The sequence below is a fragment of the Oncorhynchus tshawytscha genome, linkage group LG11 (assembly GCF_018296145.1).
Source record: "Oncorhynchus tshawytscha isolate Ot180627B linkage group LG11, Otsh_v2.0, whole genome shotgun sequence".
Lineage (NCBI taxonomy): Eukaryota > Metazoa > Chordata > Actinopteri > Salmoniformes > Salmonidae > Oncorhynchus > Oncorhynchus tshawytscha.
In genome coordinates this window covers 29,486,206-29,502,985 of record NC_056439.1, presented here as the reverse complement: position 1 = coordinate 29,502,985, position 16,780 = coordinate 29,486,206, and the positions used below count along the sequence as shown (strand labels likewise).

At 39.1% G+C, this 16,780-nt stretch overlaps 1 protein-coding gene across 2 annotated transcripts; it reads right to left on the bottom strand.

Annotated features, from left to right (window-relative positions):
* Positions 1–4,068: 4,068 nt before the first annotated feature.
* LOC112261691 (zinc finger FYVE domain-containing protein 21) lies at positions 4,069–11,661 on the bottom strand. Of its 2 annotated transcripts, XM_024437247.2 has the most exons (8): positions 11,494–11,661; positions 8,538–8,588; positions 8,168–8,336; positions 6,601–6,676; positions 6,318–6,409; positions 5,892–5,945; positions 4,800–4,930; positions 4,069–4,619 (listed from the first exon to the last, which is right to left on the bottom strand). In XM_024437247.2, exons 1-8 carry the CDS (start codon positions 11,617–11,619, stop codon positions 4,584–4,586), a joined length of 735 nt encoding a protein of 244 aa, XP_024293015.1. In that variant the 5' UTR covers positions 11,620–11,661; the 3' UTR covers positions 4,069–4,583. The 2 variants fall into 2 exon arrangements, with proteins under 2 accessions (XP_024293015.1, XP_024293016.1); XM_024437248.2 differs by lacking the exon at positions 5,892–5,945 and having other exon boundaries at positions 4,070–4,619; positions 11,494–11,656.
* Positions 11,662–16,780: the final 5,119 nt, after the last annotated feature.

Below are 16,780 nucleotides of genomic sequence, written 5' to 3'. Positions count from 1 at the left end.
AAATCTTCAATAATGTTCCAACCGGTGAATTCCTTTGTCTTCAGAAATGCAATGGAACTCAAGCTAACTCTCACATGAACATGCGTGGCCAGCTCATGGCTCTCTGGCAGACCTCTGACTCATTCCCCTCTCAATCACAGTAGAAGCGTCAAACAAGGTTCTAAAGACTGTTGACATCTAGTGGAAGCCTTAGGAAGTGCAATATGATCCCATAGACACTGTGTATTCGATAGGCAAGAGTTGAAAAATTACAAACCTCAGATTTCCCACTTCCTGGTTGGATTTTTCTCAGGTTTCCGCCTGCCATATGAGTTCCGTTATACTCACAGCCATCATTCAGAGGGTTTTCTATCCAAATCTACTAATAATATGCATATAGTAGCAACTGGGACTGAGTAGCAGGCCGTTTACTCTGGGCACGCTTTTCATCCAAATGTGAAAATGCTGCCCCTATCCCAAACAGGTTAAGGAGAAGTATATCTATAATTCTGTGCATAAGTTTTATATTTTATCAAAGTTTGAGTATTTCTGTAAATTGATGTGGCTCCGACAATTCGCTGGATATTTTTGAGGCACATTACTGACCATAAAGCACCAATGTAAACTGAGATTTTTGGATATAAATATGAACTTTATCAAACAAAGCATACATGTATTGTGTAACATGAAGTCCTATGAGTGCCATCTGATGAAGATCAAAAGTTAGTGATTAAATTGTTTCTCTATTTCTGCGACTCCTCTCTTTGGCTGGAAAATAGCTGTGTTTGTGTTAGAGGAATTCTAAATTCCTATATGTTTTGTAGCCAAAACCAAATTCACACTATTTCATAATAAGTTGTAAGATTATTTGCATGAAATAGCGAGAGACCAGTCTTAAAAACAAGTTCAGCATTTATTCTTGATGAGTACTGATCCAAAATACAAAGAACATTTCATTTTAAAGAGAAGATCAAAATGACGTCATCAGTTCTCACACCTTCTCCGATCCACACAATAGCGCAGTGTCTTCAGGTCTGGAGATTGTCTCCTACTCCCCTCATAAAGCAAACATTCCAATCTGTCTAAAAGATATACTCTTCTCCACTAATGGAACATCAAAGAACATTCTTATCTGTCTAAAGAGATATACCCTCCTTCTCCCTTAAACCCGCAAGGTACAGACAATTCATTCGTTTTAACTACATTTTCAGTCCTAGTTTAACTAAAAACCCATACATTTCATACCACAACATAATAGTATTAAAATAAATGGTTCTAATTTAAATGTATACATAATAATTTCAACTATAATTTCCTCCAACAGTTTGTGACTAGGCTCTGACCTAACAATCATATGGTGTGCTTTCGCTGTAAAGCCTTTTTGAAATCAGACACAATGGGTAGATTAAGAGGTTTATTTTTAATTTGGTGTATTGCACTTGTGAATGTAAGAAAGTTACATATTTCAAAAAAATATTTTTCAATTTCGCGCTCTGCCTTTTCAGCGGAATGTTGTCGAAGTGTGCCGCTAGCAGAACGCCTAGCCATAAGAATGAAGGTTAAAGAAAGTGTGCTTTAATAATTTACTAGATTTTGCTAACCACTACATTGGACAAATATCAAGATGTCAATATTCTTGTAACACTTTTTGTATATAAAAAAAATTGGTGTTTCAAAATTAATTGCTGACCTTTCATTTAATAATGCACTTTTCATTGTCATGGGTTCTGTGATTTATAAATACAAATGTTATGAGAAGATACCTTTACAAACACTTTCATTTATTGAGTTAACAATAAGAGAACATTGACACACAATTAGAAACGGTAATATAATTACTATTAGGTCAGTGATTGTAAAAAGGGAGACCATAAAGTGCAGTGGTACTTCATAACTTCTGAATGTATCAATTTGACAATGCCATTTAGTGCAAAACTTCCAATTTCAACTTGAATGAACACAATGTAGAGAACAGAAAGAATTGAGTCTAGCTATCTCAAATACTGCTGCATCATGCAACAGATTCCATGTCCAGCATCAGGGCATTCAAATAGGCCTGTAGATCACTTCAGAACCATAGGGCAAGGATGTATAAAAGATTACACAATTTCAAATAATAAATGCATCCTAGAGAACATCCTTGTGAACTAAGCAAAGACTACAAAAGGTCCTTATTAATGTGAATTACCATATTAATGCCATTTCTCAACACACAATGCCTCAAACACATCCAGCAAACACCATTTCAACATGCCTCTTACCAAATTAATACAATTGATTAAGGAGTGTAGCCTTCTTATGTGAGCAGTACTCATGTCAAATTGTCATTTTATCCAAAATGGTAAAACCATAGAATACCACTAACTTTCTAAATTTGGTCAAAAATGAAAACCTCTTAAGTATTTTGTTTGGTATGTGAAGCATAATAAGTTGGATATAAGCAAACAAAACTGAAGAGTAAAAGTGTTGCTTCACACTTTAGTTTACCCTTATATTAAAGGGCTAGTTTGTTGAGGTTGTGCAATTCATTTATAAGCAAAGCCAGCCAACATGAGAACAAAATGTTTAAGTCATCTTGTAAGAAAAAAAACAAAGTATACAAGTGCTACAAAAACTATAAATACTTTAGCAGTAAAAAGTACATACACAGCATGTGTTAAAATAGGAATATTTAACAAAATAGTTTATACAAAAATCCAATGCATGGGATTAAATTTAAAGCATTTCATAAACTGTGTATACATACATATACACTACTGGTCAAAAGTTTTAAAACACCTACTCTTCTTTATTTTGACTTTTCTACATTGTAGAATAATAGTGAAGACATCAACTATGAAATAACACATATGGAATAATGCAATAACCCCAAAAGTGTTAAATAAATCAAAACATTTTATATTTGAAATATAGCAACCCTTTGCCTTGATGACAGCTTTGCAAACTCTTGGCATTCTCTCAACCAGCTTCATGAGGTAGTCACCTGGAATGCATTTCAATTAACAAGTGTGCCTTGTTAAGTTAATTTGTGGAATTTCTTTCCTTGTTAATGCTTTTGAGCCAATCAGTTGTTTTGACAAGGTGGTGGGGTATACAGAAGGTAGCCCTATTTGGTAAAAGACCAAGTCCATATTTTGGCAAGAACAGCTCAAATAAGCTTAGAGAAACTACAGTCCATCATTACTTTAAGACGTGTCAGTCAATCCGGAAAAATTCAAAAAGTTTCTTCAAGTGCAGTCACAAAAACCATCAAGCGCTATGATGAAACTGGCTCGCATGAGGACCGCCACAGGAATGGAAGACCCAAAGTTACCTCTGCTGCAGAGGTAGAGTTAGAGTTACCAGCTTCAGAAATGGCAGCCCAAATAAATGCTTCAGAGTTCAAGTAACAGACACATCTCAACATCAACTCTTCAGAGGAGACTGTGTGAAACAGGCCTTCATGGTTAAATTGCTGCCAAGAAAGCCATACCAAAAAGAAGAAAAGACTTGCTTGAGCCAAGAAACGAGCAATGGACATTAGACCAGTGGAAATTTGTCCTTTGGTCTGGAGTTCAAATTGGAGATGGTTCAAACCGCCATGTCTTTGAGATGCGGAGATAATCCGTTTACCCACACCGCATGTGTATTTCCCACCGTAAAACATGGAGGTGGTGTTATGGTGTGGTGGTGACACTGTCTGATTTATTTAGAGTTCAAGGTACACTTAACCAGCATGGCTACCACAGCATGCTGCAGCGATACGCCATCCCATCTGGTTTGGGCTTAGTGGGATTATCATTTGTTTTTCAACAGGACAATGACCCAACACACCTCCAGGCTGTGTAAGGGATATTTTATTAAGAAGGAGAGTGATGGAGTGCTGCATCAGATGACCTGGCCTCCACAATTCCCCAATCTCAACCAAATCAGCATATATAGGAACTCCTTCAAGACTGTTGGAAAAGCATTCCAGGTGAAGCTGGTTAAGAGAATGCCAAGAGTGTGCAAAGCCGTCAAGGCAAAGGGGTGGCTATTTGAAGAATCTCATATACATCTTGATTTGTTTAACACTTTTTTGGTTACTACATGATTCCATAGGTGTTACTTCATAGTTTGTCTTCACTATTATTCTACAATGTAGAAAACAGTAAAATAAAGAAAAACACTTAAATGAGTAGGTGTTCTAAAACTTTTGACCGGTAGTATATATTTCACTAGAATCAGTGAATAATCTGTCAGCACTGAAAGCAGAGCATAGACAGAATATATAAAGAAACTTCACTTGAACTATGTGTCACAGACCCTACATAATGCTTTTAAGGTAATTTGTCACATTAATAGTGGTGAAGGGAAAGGGTTATGCCAAGTGTCTTATGTCTATTACAGCATTACATAGATGGCAGTATTAGGATGGGTTATTGGCCAAATAGTTCAAGTGAAGTGTGGCTAAAATCCAATGTCTACATTTAGAGAATGAGAGACTTAAGGGTAGGAAAGAAAACACTTGGTCTGTGCCATCTCACTCTCTAGTCATCTTAGCAATGAAAGGGAAAAGGGGGATACCTAGTCAGTTGTACAACTGATTACATTCAACTGAAATGTGTCTTCCGCATTTAACCCAGTCACTGGTCCCGAGCTTCATACAGCAGTTTGGCACCCTGTTAGGGAACAGATGTAGTACAGGCAGAGCTATACAAAATAACTATTTCAGCCATATACACACACAGTACGCAATGGCGGGTCTGAAGCTTGGATATCACACCATACAGTCCAGTAACATTTTAAGTCAAATATAACATTCCTATTAAAAAACAAGCCAGACTGTTATGGTGGTGTACCTTGTGCATGGCAGCAAGCCATGAGGAGGCGGTTTTCTTGTCCTCTGCTGCCTCCATGCGTAGCTGCTTGGGGTCCTGAGAGCCCATTGGTTTGTAGTGGAGCAACATGCCACTGGCCCTGCAGTTTCCACCTGGATACAAAACACAAAGTTAGGCCAGGTTCAGTAACACACTCACTATACTTGCATAGACTCAAGGCTTTAGCAAAGATTGAAACCAAAACAGCTACCGGATGTTCAAACTAATGAACTTTGCGAGAAACGTACATAATAACAAACAAAATGATAAAGAAACCTAGCAATAGACTTAACAAAATGAGAACTTACAGCAAGTGTACAAAACATTAGATACACCTGCTCTTTCCATGACAGACTGATCAGGGGAAAGCTATGATCCCTTATTGGTGTCGCTTGTTAAAAATCTACATTCCAATCAGTGTATGAAGGGGAGGAAACGGCTTAAAAAGTTGTGCTTTATTAACCTTCGAGACATGGATTGTGTATGTGTGCCATTCAGAGGGTGAATGGGCAAGAAAATATTTAAATGCCTTTGAACGGGGTATGGTATTAGGTGCCAGGCACACAGGTTTGAGTCTCAAGAACTGCAACGCTGCTGGGTTTTTCACGCTAAACAGTTTCCTGTGTGTATCAAGACTGGTCCACCCAAAGGACATCCAGCCAACTTGACACAAATGTGGGAGGCATTGGAATGCTTTCAACACCTTGTAGTCCATCCTCTGATGAGGGCAAAAGTCAATGCAACTCAATATTAGAAAGGTGTTCCTAATGTTTTGTACACTCAATGTACGTTTGCTATGGTGTGCCCTAATGAACATGATCCTGGTCACAGGCAGAGGGGCAATGAGAGTCACTCTGGGTGTATAATCACACACATTATATCCCCCCATGGAAGCATGCATACCACAAGGATTTTAAGGATGTTGCCTTTGTTCTACCACTGATATCAAATGCATGTACAATGATGGCAAAGGCATCCTTAGCAATAGCAGGGCCACAAACTCTGCAGGCAGATGAAGATAAGATGGGGACGAATAAGGGAGAGTGGGGGGCAAGGGAATATAACAGTGCTAACCTTCAGAGATAGACTGACTGTCCAGCAGACTGGTGTAAGTGTGAATGTCATTCTCTAAGGCCAAAAGCAGAAGAGCCAGCCCGCCCAGTGGCAGGGTGAGAGGGAGAGAGTGTTAATAATATAGCAGAGAGGAAACAGTCATGTACCAACACCAACTTACTGTACTTACCATGCTGTTGGATCAGTTATGGGGTTTCAAATCAATACAATGATGAGACAAAGTCATCAGAATTTTACTGTGGACTTATGATTAAACTTCTGGTCATAAATAGGAGAGAGCTAGTTCCTCCACCCACAGGAAGCCATAATGTCTCTTGATCAATAAGCTTTCAACAAGCTGCACTGTATCACTGCTGTACTCTCATACTGAGGGAGATAAAGCCAGGCTGTGTTACCAACCAGAGGACATCTGATCCAGAGCCTTACCTTCGGGGGTGGACTCCTCTGTCAACACCTGCATACTGGAGATCCGAGACAGCTCCACCTCAAAATGGCTCTCCCCATCTAAGAAGAGGTACCTGAGGAGAGGGAGAAATAAAAGAGCAAGAGAGGAGTTGAGACAAAGGGATGTACTGAAAGTCTTTCAGGTGAAAAATGTGTATTTTTCTAGTGGTTCTATCAAAGCATGTACTTTCAGCATTAACCTAAATAACTCCATTCTAGATACTTTTCCTGTGTGCCTGTGTGAAATATAAAACACTCACGATACCTGTGGTTGTTGGAGAGACGACACATCATGGTCTCAGACTTCTCGGAGGTGCCCAAAGTGACAATAAATGTACCACCTGCGTTTGACAAAGTAGTAATGTTACCAATGAGTCAAATCAAAAAAGCATGCCAATCAAAAATCACTAAGAATCCATCAAACTGTCGATACCTCCCAATCCACTGGTGTATCTTGTTAGGGAGGATGTCCCTGTGGCGGGATCAAATCAGCGGATATTTTAGAGCGCCACCGAAAGTTTTCGATAAAACTCAAACTTTCATTAAAACACACATACAAGGTACTGAATTAAAGCTACACTCGTTGTGAATCTAGCCACCAAGTCAGATTTGTAAAATGCTTTTCGGCGAAAGCATGAGAAGCTATTATCTGATAGCATACACCCCCCAGAATACCAGACCGTCAACAAAACAACAGATTTTGCGGTAGCCGGCGCTACCCAAAACGCAGAAATAAAATATAAAACATTCATTACCTTTGACGAGCTTCTTTCTTGGCACTCCTATATGTCACATAAACATCACAATTGGGTCTTTTTCCCGATTAAATCCGTCATTGTATACCCAAAATGTGATTTGCTGAAGACCGGTCTGATCCAGAAAAATGCCCCTTTACAAGACGCAACGTCACTTTTTAAAATTACAAAAGTTGCCTATATACTTTTACAAATCACTTCAAATTACTTTTCTAAACCAACTTTAGGTATTAATAAACGTTAATAATCTATTAAATTGATCACGGGGCGATCTGTATTCGATAGCAGCAAGTCTTGAAATCATCGTCCATGTTTTCACATTCAAAACATCCTGTGGTGAGCCCAAAGAAAGGAAATGCGTCACGTTACCAAACCAAGGATAAAGCCACCCCTAAATGACAGCATTGGCGACATCGTGTGGAAGCTGTAGGCATTTACAGGGGATTGCCATGTATTTTCTTCAGCCTTAGACAATACATTGACTGGCGGATGGATATTATTTGTGTGTTTTTTTGTTTTTTTGTGTGTTTTTTTATTATTTGTGACCAGTTTTTCGAAGGATTTTGACTCCTAAACATGTTCTGTTATAGCCACAGACACGATTTAACCAGTTTTAGAGACTTCAGAGTGTTTTCTATACACACACACTTATCATATGCATATACTATATTCCTGGCATGAGTAGCAGGACGCTGAAACGTTGCGCGATTTTTAACAAAAAGCTGCGAAAATTCGCAGCCTCCTTAAGAGGATTTATACTAAGAATACAGCATTGAGTGACCATGCTAACAGGACCCCATTAGTCCAACATGCTACAAGGCTTTGATTACAGTTCCCCCTCCCCACAGTATGTCCCTGCCACTGCAACCAGCCCTTGCCCTGGATCTTGTCATGCCGCTAATGGATTTTTCATTACGGGCCTGGCTGGGTGATGCAGTGTAGAGGAGTCTATTTAGAACCACACTGGCTAGCCCGGCTCACTAACCACCCTATACACATACAGCTGTTAATTAACATAGACAGGTCTGTGTGTTTGGGTGTCCTCCTGACATGATTGATTCTTCCCTTTAAACTCACCTCCCATAAGCACTTTAAGCTGTTTGTCATAGAACTCCATTTCCTTCTGGGAGACCCGGCTGCACTCTCCACACTGCCGGACCGGGTCAACGAAGCACATCCGGGGAAGAGTCACCTTCTTACTGCAGCACTTATCACAGAAACACCGGCCACACCGCCGGCAGTGGTGCTGAACAACAGAACAGAGGAAGGAATGCAGAGGGAGTGATGAGGGTAAAGAAGGAATGCACAGTCCCATACATTTCAGAGATCTTAACTGTGCAAAAGTATTTAAGGGCTACAAACATTTTGGGTCCACAGTCAGGTAAAGCCTAGGCCTATAACTTGTAATTTATCTGATATTATGGGATCATAGTAAAGCAAGTCAAACCTTTCTTGTAAGGAAGTCAAATTTTTTGGTGCACTGCATACAGCTTGGGCACTGTAAGAGGAACAGGACATTAGCCAACAGTTAGTTGGTTCACTCAAATTCAAACATGGACACAACAACCTCAATCACAGTTTAAATGGATTACCAAAAGACCTCTCCCTTCCAATAACATAATCATCACAAACCTCACAGTAGCATAAACCCAGACTGTAAGGTAACACTGACTGTTTTAAAGTAACCGTCCAATGAAAATATCACTTTAAAAAATGTTAATATTCTGTTAACTCATACCCAAATAATGTTGTTGACTCATCATTTACTCATATGTGGCCAAAGCAGAAATTGGAGGAAAACCCCCCCCAACTCAAACACATATCTCAGACAGATGTTTTAAAAAATGCTTGCCATTTCCTCAGGAAGAGCTGGCCAATCATCAGTCTACTTACATGGATTTTTTCATGACATGAGCAACAGAACAAAAGTAGAAAAATACTAAGCGCACACTTCCAACAACTAAACAAGTTAAAGTCGAGCAGTCATATATAAGAGTAAGAAAATTTCAGTGAGACAACTCAAAGGCGAAATCCATTAACAGCAAGATAATGGAATTCATTGCCCTTGACAATCAACCGATCTGTCGTGGATGATGTTGGCTTTCGCCGACTGGTCGAGCACCGGTACACACTACCAAGTAGGCACTATTTTTCAGATGTTGTCCTACCGGAGTTACACAGTATTGTTATAATGCACATCTATGAGCTACTTGTTATGGGTGTCACTGGTATTAGCTTCACGACTGACATTTGGACCAGCGACGTCAGCCCCATGAGCATGCAGAGTCTGTCGCACAGTGGGTCGACGAGGATTTCGTACAGAGGAAAGTCGTATTGCATGTTTAAGAATGTGCTATTTCTCATACCGCTGCTGCCATTTCAATGGCATTTGAGAACATGTTTGAAACTTGGAAACATGAACACCCTCCTAGCGCCATTTGAACAACTGACTTGAGAAATAAGCTCAACTGCATCTGCAGCAGACGTGATACCCTCTGTCATGGCATTGAAAGGCCTGCTCAACAAAACTGCCGACAGACTGTGGGGTTAAAACTTACAAAAGTACTCGAGGCTGTGAACAAGCGATTCGATGCAGACAAGAAACAGGTTTTACGTGAAATGTTACATACACAGCTGGACAAGATGGAAACGGACCGAAGAAAATCGCACAGAAGAAGAGAGGACGGACAGAGCTGAAGCTTCACTGCTTGACATGTATGATGAAATCCTGGTTGAGACTGAACAAATGAACAATGAAACAGCACAGCAAGTAAGTGAAATAAATAGGTTTTGATTATGATTTACTGGTAATGGGGACATGCAGAAATGTCAACAAAATAACTTTTTGGTCAGTGTGGTGTGTGTGTAACCTTTATTTAACTAGGCAAGTCAGTTAAATTCTTATTTACAATGACGGCCTACCCCGGCCAACGCTGGGCCAATTGTGCACCGCCCTATGGGATTCCCAATCACAGCTGGATGTGATACAGCCTGGATTCAACCCAGGGACTGTAGTGACACCTCTTGCACTGAGAAGCAGTGTCTTAGACTGCTGTGTGTGTGTTAACTATTTAACTGTACTAGAATGCTTAAAAGGCTGTTGAAATTGTAAATATCGGTATCGTTTTTTTTGTCAAGGAAAATACCAGAATAGGCCAAAAATGTCATTGGTGCATCCCTAATTCGACACTGATTTTATTGCAATTCAATGTTCCAAACATATTACTCACCATATTTCATGAGAAAACAAGTTTTGATGTCATGGAAATAAGTGCTGAAAACTAATTGTCTCCCTATTTAAAAAGATGGAGAACATGCTATTTAGAAAAAATACTGGAGTTTTGGTCCAGGTACAGCCAACTAGCACAAAAATAATTGTTATTGTCAATACATCAAATACTTTTGACTAAAACAATCCAGAGTAACTGTTTTGATTCCCCCCCCCATTACTATTCAACATAGTTAATTACCATTATCTGGAAGGGGGAAAAAAGGAATTGTAGTTAATTAATCGATCATATTTCATAGAAATGTGGAAACACTCAATAGTTACTTTAATACCACCGCATCTTAAAGCTGTGACCATTCAAACACACATAGGTGTAGAGGCAGTGAGGTGTGAAGCTGCTGGGATGGATTTACTGTAGTCCATCACACAGCCATGTCCCAAGCCCATCCCCCACATTCATTCACTCACACCCTCCATTGTTCCCTTTCTTTGACATTCTCTTGCAGTCCAGAGCAGCATCACTGACAGTAAACAGTGCTTTCAAATGTAGACCCATGATCATGGACCACTGGCATGTGTACATCTCGCAGAGAAGGCGAGAAATAAGGTTTTAAGCTAACTTGCCGTCATATGAACAGCAATTACTTGCCGAGGCAGGTGGCAGCTTTTGTTCTGTATTTTGGCAGACCCTGTTGGTGTTGCAAAATACTGTTAGCTAACGTTAGCTCCTGTAACGTTAGTGATGGCTCCATGTTCCCTACTTTAGAACGTTAACTGTGGCTAGCTACCGGTAGCTCTTGGCATTTACAGTTAGCAAACTGCAGAGCACTGTTAAAATGAAACCCCGCTATTTCTACAATTATCTTCTTAAAATTTGATTTTAACCTAACCCTAACCACACTGCTAACGTTATCCTTATGCCTAAACAAATTTGTTTTCATTATTTATTTTACAATAGACAATTGTGACTGTGGTAACTAGCTAGTAACAACCCTACCAGATTGCACAATGAGTCTGGTCTACTAACTTGGGTTAGCTAGTTATACAAATATTTGACCCTACTGTACTGACAGTGGCCAGCAGCAAGCAAGTATGCAACGCCCAGTTCAGGGGCCAAGTCCGTTTGTCTGAGCGGCGTTGCCCTCTTGTTATTTCAGCCCTAATAGTCACTTACCTCTTTGTCCGGGACCCACTGAGGTTCATCTAACGAAAAAGGGCTGTTAAACGCTCCATTCTCCGGGACCATTCGAAGTCCACTTGGGCTTCGAACCAATTTCTTGCCATCAGGCACTGAAGACATTTTTCCACAACTGGCAATTATAAAAATAAATTAAAAATCCGCCCATACGCCAAAGACACGCCCATTTAATTGATTGACATAGCCGTTATCCAATATAAAGACGTGGAGTAAAATCACGGATGTCATGTGATGAACTGTGTTGTGTTTTATATCAAAATGTGGGTTGGACTTCGCTGTCCGTGAGACGAGAACAACATGCTCTCGTGTTTGTCTATAAAGCACTTCTGAATAAACTACCTTCTTATTTATCATCACTCATCAATATTAGAATTAGAATTCCTAAAACCAGGTCTCAAGCATGGATTACACTTGAGGCCCATGCGATTTCCACAGAGTTGGGTAGGGCTGCCTTTTCCTGTTACGCTCCTTGCCTATGGAATAGCCTGCAGACTAAACTTAAACTCTTGTCCCCCTTGCCCATTTTAAATATTTATTGGAGGATTTTATTTTTGTATTGCTTGTAACTGTTTCGGGTAATGCAAGTTATTGTGCTGTTAGGGAATAACCTATGTGTAAATGTAATCTGTTGCTGTATTTTTTTGTGTTATCTGTGATCGTTTTGTTTGTCTTGTGTAGTTTCATAATCATTGTGCATAAACTGTATGTGTAAACATGTATACGCAGGGCCCAACTGTAAAATAGACCTTGGTCTCAGTCTGTGTTCCTTGTTGAAATAAAGGTACAAAAAAAACTGGAGCAAACGCAAAGTGATGTTGTTTGGCTTTAGGACGCCAACCATTGGCTGTGCCAGTCAAAAAAGTCCTGTTTTTGCTCATGAAACAATTTCTTTGCAATAGAAAATCCTACATGCTCTTTTGATTATAAGACATACATTCAACCAATAAATAAAAAAGCAATTTACGGTTTCTATGCCTGTAGTTTTCCATGTGGGCCAATCAGTGAATTCTGAAAAACTATGCAAGGATTGTTCCATGGGGTGTGGTTTTTGGGCATTCTAGAATCCGTTTCTTTTCTTCCATTTGTTATAGTGTTCTAACGATTCATATGTTATTGTTCTTAGTGCCATCCGTTGAAAACAGACATGTGAAAAGATTCTGGGGATAAGCATGGGCATGTGTGGCGAGTTGATATGTAAAACTTGGCTATTCATATTTTTATTTGGCCATATAGTCTGTTAAAAATAAATGAAATATAAAAACTTTGGGAGCCATGCATTCTAAAGATGTTTATTCTATCAGTAAGATTCATGGGAAGATTGTTCTATTTAATTATATCTGCTTTCATGTTGTTGATTAATGGGATAAAGTTATCTTTATATATGTTGTTGTTGTTTGTTGTCGTCACTTACTAAGCATCCTAAATATGTCATACTTTTTGTGGTCCACTTAAGGGATTGCTGTAGATCATGATTTTTTCCCCCTTATTGCCATTATTTCAGTTTTCCCACTCTAATTTTATTTACTGAGATTTTAGAGTATACTGAAAATATTTCTTAAAAGGTGCATAGAGTTTTCAATATTATATCAGAAGATCGTCGGCAAATAAGTTTAGTTTATATTTATGTTTACCAACACTGATACCTGTTGCGTTTGTGTCCTGTCTGCAAGCAGTTCAAATGCCAGTGCAAACAAGGAGGGGTAGAGAGGACATCCCAGTCTTGTGCCCTTTTTTTAATCAGATAATTTATTATTTGTGTATATTTTTGCTTTAGGATATTTCTATAATATTTGTATATGAAATGTATTATTTCAGCTGTAAAGTTAAAGACTTCCAAAATTTTGAATAGAAAAGGCCATTCAAGACAGTCAAAAGCCTATTTGGCATCAACAGCCATTATTGATAAGTCTACATCTTGTTTTTAAGCATATTTCATTATACTGAAACATGTTCTTGTATTTGTTTGTAAGTGCCTATTTTTAATAGATCCTGTTTGATTAATATATATCAAGTCTGGTAAGATTTTGCTATTCTGTTGCTTATGAGGTTTGTTATTTTACTGTCAATTTAGGAAAGTTATGGGTCTGTAATCTGCAGGGGACTCCAGATTTTCATGGTTTTAATATAACTGGTTGATAAATGGAACTCAGAAGCACTGAATTGAGTGACGTGTGTTGCCATTTGAGTATACAGCCTCTACTTTGTCCCAGGCTGTCAAATAAAATTCTATGGGAACGCTGTCCATACCTGGTGCTTTTCCCCCGGTTAATGTTTTAACAGTCTCTAATATTTATTTTCGGGTGATTTCTATTTTAGTGATCATTTTTTGTCTGCTGATAGTTGCTTCAGGGTTAATGAGCCTAAGAAGGCTGTAGGATCAGTCCAACTGTTGTTTAATTCTGATTTATATTGATTTTCATAAGGCTTTTAAGAATTTTATTAATAGTGTTGTTTCTAATTAAAGCATTTGTATCCTTATCTTTTCAATGTATAACCAGTTCATCGTGTATTCATGTTGTAAGGGCTGCTAGGTGTTTACCAGGTTTATTTGACATTAAATAGTATGCTTTATTTGAGTTTAACCTGTAGTTGTTGGCTCTCTTCAAAAGTAAACTATCATATTCCTGCTTAATTTCCGACATTGTATTTTCTTCTACCTTGTAAATAATTATTTATTTATTTTCTAAGATAGTGATTTGTTTTTCTTTAATTATTAATTTCTAACTTGGATTAAATTATCATTCCCCTAATGTATGCCTTAAAAGCATCCCAAATTATATCTGTCCTCTATGTCTACATTTGTAATGGTAAAGGTCTTTTATTTTTTCGTTCATTTATTTGATGAATGTCTGGTCTTGAAGATACACTGTTCATTCTCCATATCCTGTCAGTTAGTGTACTTTCTGTTGCTGTAACTAAGCATGATACCCGAGAATGATCCGATATTACTATGTCCTGGATTTTTTAAACTCAGTATATTGTTGAGTGCATTTCTGGAAATAAAAATGTAGTCACTTACTGAATCGATTTTCTTATAAAAATATATATAAACAAAGGAGTAGTCTTTTGTTGGGAATAGTAATTTCCAGGTGTCTTGTAAATTATTTGTAGAGATTACATTTTTCAGCCTCTTTGGAGGCTCCTTAAATTTGCCTTTTTTATTGCTATGTCAGTTGCCGAATGTGTGATTTAGGTCTCCTGCTAAAATAATAGTTCCTTTCTGGGTTTGATATACTGTAGCTTGAAATCTAACTAAAAATTTATAGCTAAAAAAGTGTAACTCTTGCAGGAAGACCACAACTGCTTACAATCTCTTTAAATGTTCAAGAATCTTATGCTTTTTTTTGCCATCATGGAGCCCGTGCAGATTCCATGTAATATGTTGGAGTTGTTGGCATTTACTTAAATAGAATCAAAGTTAACCTTGTCTGTTCCGTCCATCTTTGAAGAATCAGATAAACTGTTTTATCAGACCTGTCAAAAGAGCACGGTGAACATCTCATGGATATGGGAGTCATAGTATGAATACATAGTTATTGTATACATTACATATATAGAAAGTGTGAATAAGTAGGCTGAGCAAACATTTACAGAGGACACAAAAAAAACATAAAGCAAGTTCTTTGTACTTTGAGGCACTGTGCCTTTTTAGGGCTTTTAAGCGCCAACTCCACTCCTAATGTACCAAAGGTCTGTGGGTTATGTCATTGTAGATACATTGTAAATAAACACTGCGTTTTTTTACAGTAAACTTAACATGTGTAAATATTTGTATGAACATAACTCTTCGATGACCATGGCAGAACACTGACATTCCTGTCTTGCGGGAAATCACGCACAGAACGAGCAGTATGGCTGGTGGCATTGTCATGCTGGAGGGTCATGTCAAGATGAGCCTCCAGGAAGGGTACCACATGAGGGGGGAGGATGATGCTGTGACACACCACCCAAGACCATGACGGACCCTCCAACTCCAAATCGATCCCGTTCCAGAGTACAGGCCTCGGTGTAACGCTCATTCCTTTGACGATAAACGTGAATCCGACCATCACCCCTGGTGAGACAAAACCGCGACTCGTCAGTGAAGAGCACTTTTTGCCAGTCCTGTCTGGTCCAGCGACGGTGGGTTTGTGCCCATAGGCGACGTTGTTGCCGGTGATGTCTGGTGAGGACCTGCCTTACAATAGGCCTACAAGCCTTAAGTCCAGGCTCTCTCAGCCTATTGCGGACAGTCTGTGCACTGATGGAGGGATTGTGCGTTCCTGGTGTAACTCGGGCAGTTGTTCTTGCCATCCTGTACCTGACCCGCAGGTGTGATGTTCGGATGTACCGATCCTGTGCAGGTGTTGTTACTTGTGGTCTGCCACTGCGAGGTAGATCAGCTGTCCGTCCTGTCTCCCTGTAGCACTGTCTTAGGCGTCTCACAGTACAGACATTGCAATTTATTGCCCTGGCCACATCTGCAGTCCTCATGCCCCCTTGCAGCATGCCCAAGGCACATCCACACAGATGAGCAGGGACCCTGGGGCTCTTTCTTTTGGTGCTTTTCAGAGTCAGTAGAAAGGCCTCTTTAGTGTCCTAAGTTTTCATAACTGTGACCTTAATTGCCTACCGTCTGTAAGCTGTTAGTGTCTTAATGACCGTTCCACAGGTGCATGTTCATTAATTGCTTATGGTTCATTGAACAAGCATGGAAACAATGTTTAAAGCCTTTACAGTGAACATCTGTGAAGTTATTTGGATTTTTACAAATGATCTTTGAATGACAGGGTTCTGAAAAAGGGACATTTCTTTTTTTGCTGAGTTTACATTGGAGACTGCCACTTAAATACTGTTGTCAGTGTGTAATACCTTGTTAATTACATGTAAGTATAGTGGCTGGTGGGGCTCTACTTGGGGAGCTTGGGTCCACCGAAAGACTGAAGTGAGATGAGTGGAGGCACCACACATACTTCAGGGAAGTGTCTGATGTACTCCCGGCCACCTCATCCCAAACAATCCACCTGCATTCTAATATTGTATATTTTTTCTATTTGTTCAAGACTCATTCAAGATTTTAGATTCCCTAAAACATGATCACTTTTGAAGTGTTTGTATGATGATTACAGATAGGGTATTTCATAGTCGTTGGATTGAATGAAAATCCTGTAGGGGGCGCTGAGAGAACAATAATTCTCCTGTGTTTCTCCTTCCTCCACTGCCATGCTCTGCTCCGTGACCATGCTCATTTATCAGACCAAAGAATGATAGAGAGACTAAGAAA

Excerpts from the sequence above, each read along its gene's own strand:
- LOC112261691 (XM_024437247.2), bottom strand. The coding sequence starts at position 11,619 with ATGTCTTCAGTGCCTGATGGCAAGAAATTGGTTCGAAGCCCAAGTGGA. Across the intron at positions 8,589-11,493 it reads AGTGGGTCCCGGACAAAGAG|TGCCCAAGCTGTATGCAGTG; the intron begins GTAAGTGACTAT and ends TTCCTCTTACAG. Across the intron at positions 6,410-6,600 it reads CGTCTCTCCAACAACCACAG|GTACCTCTTCTTAGATGGGG; the intron begins GTATCGTGAGTG and ends CCCTCTCCTCAG.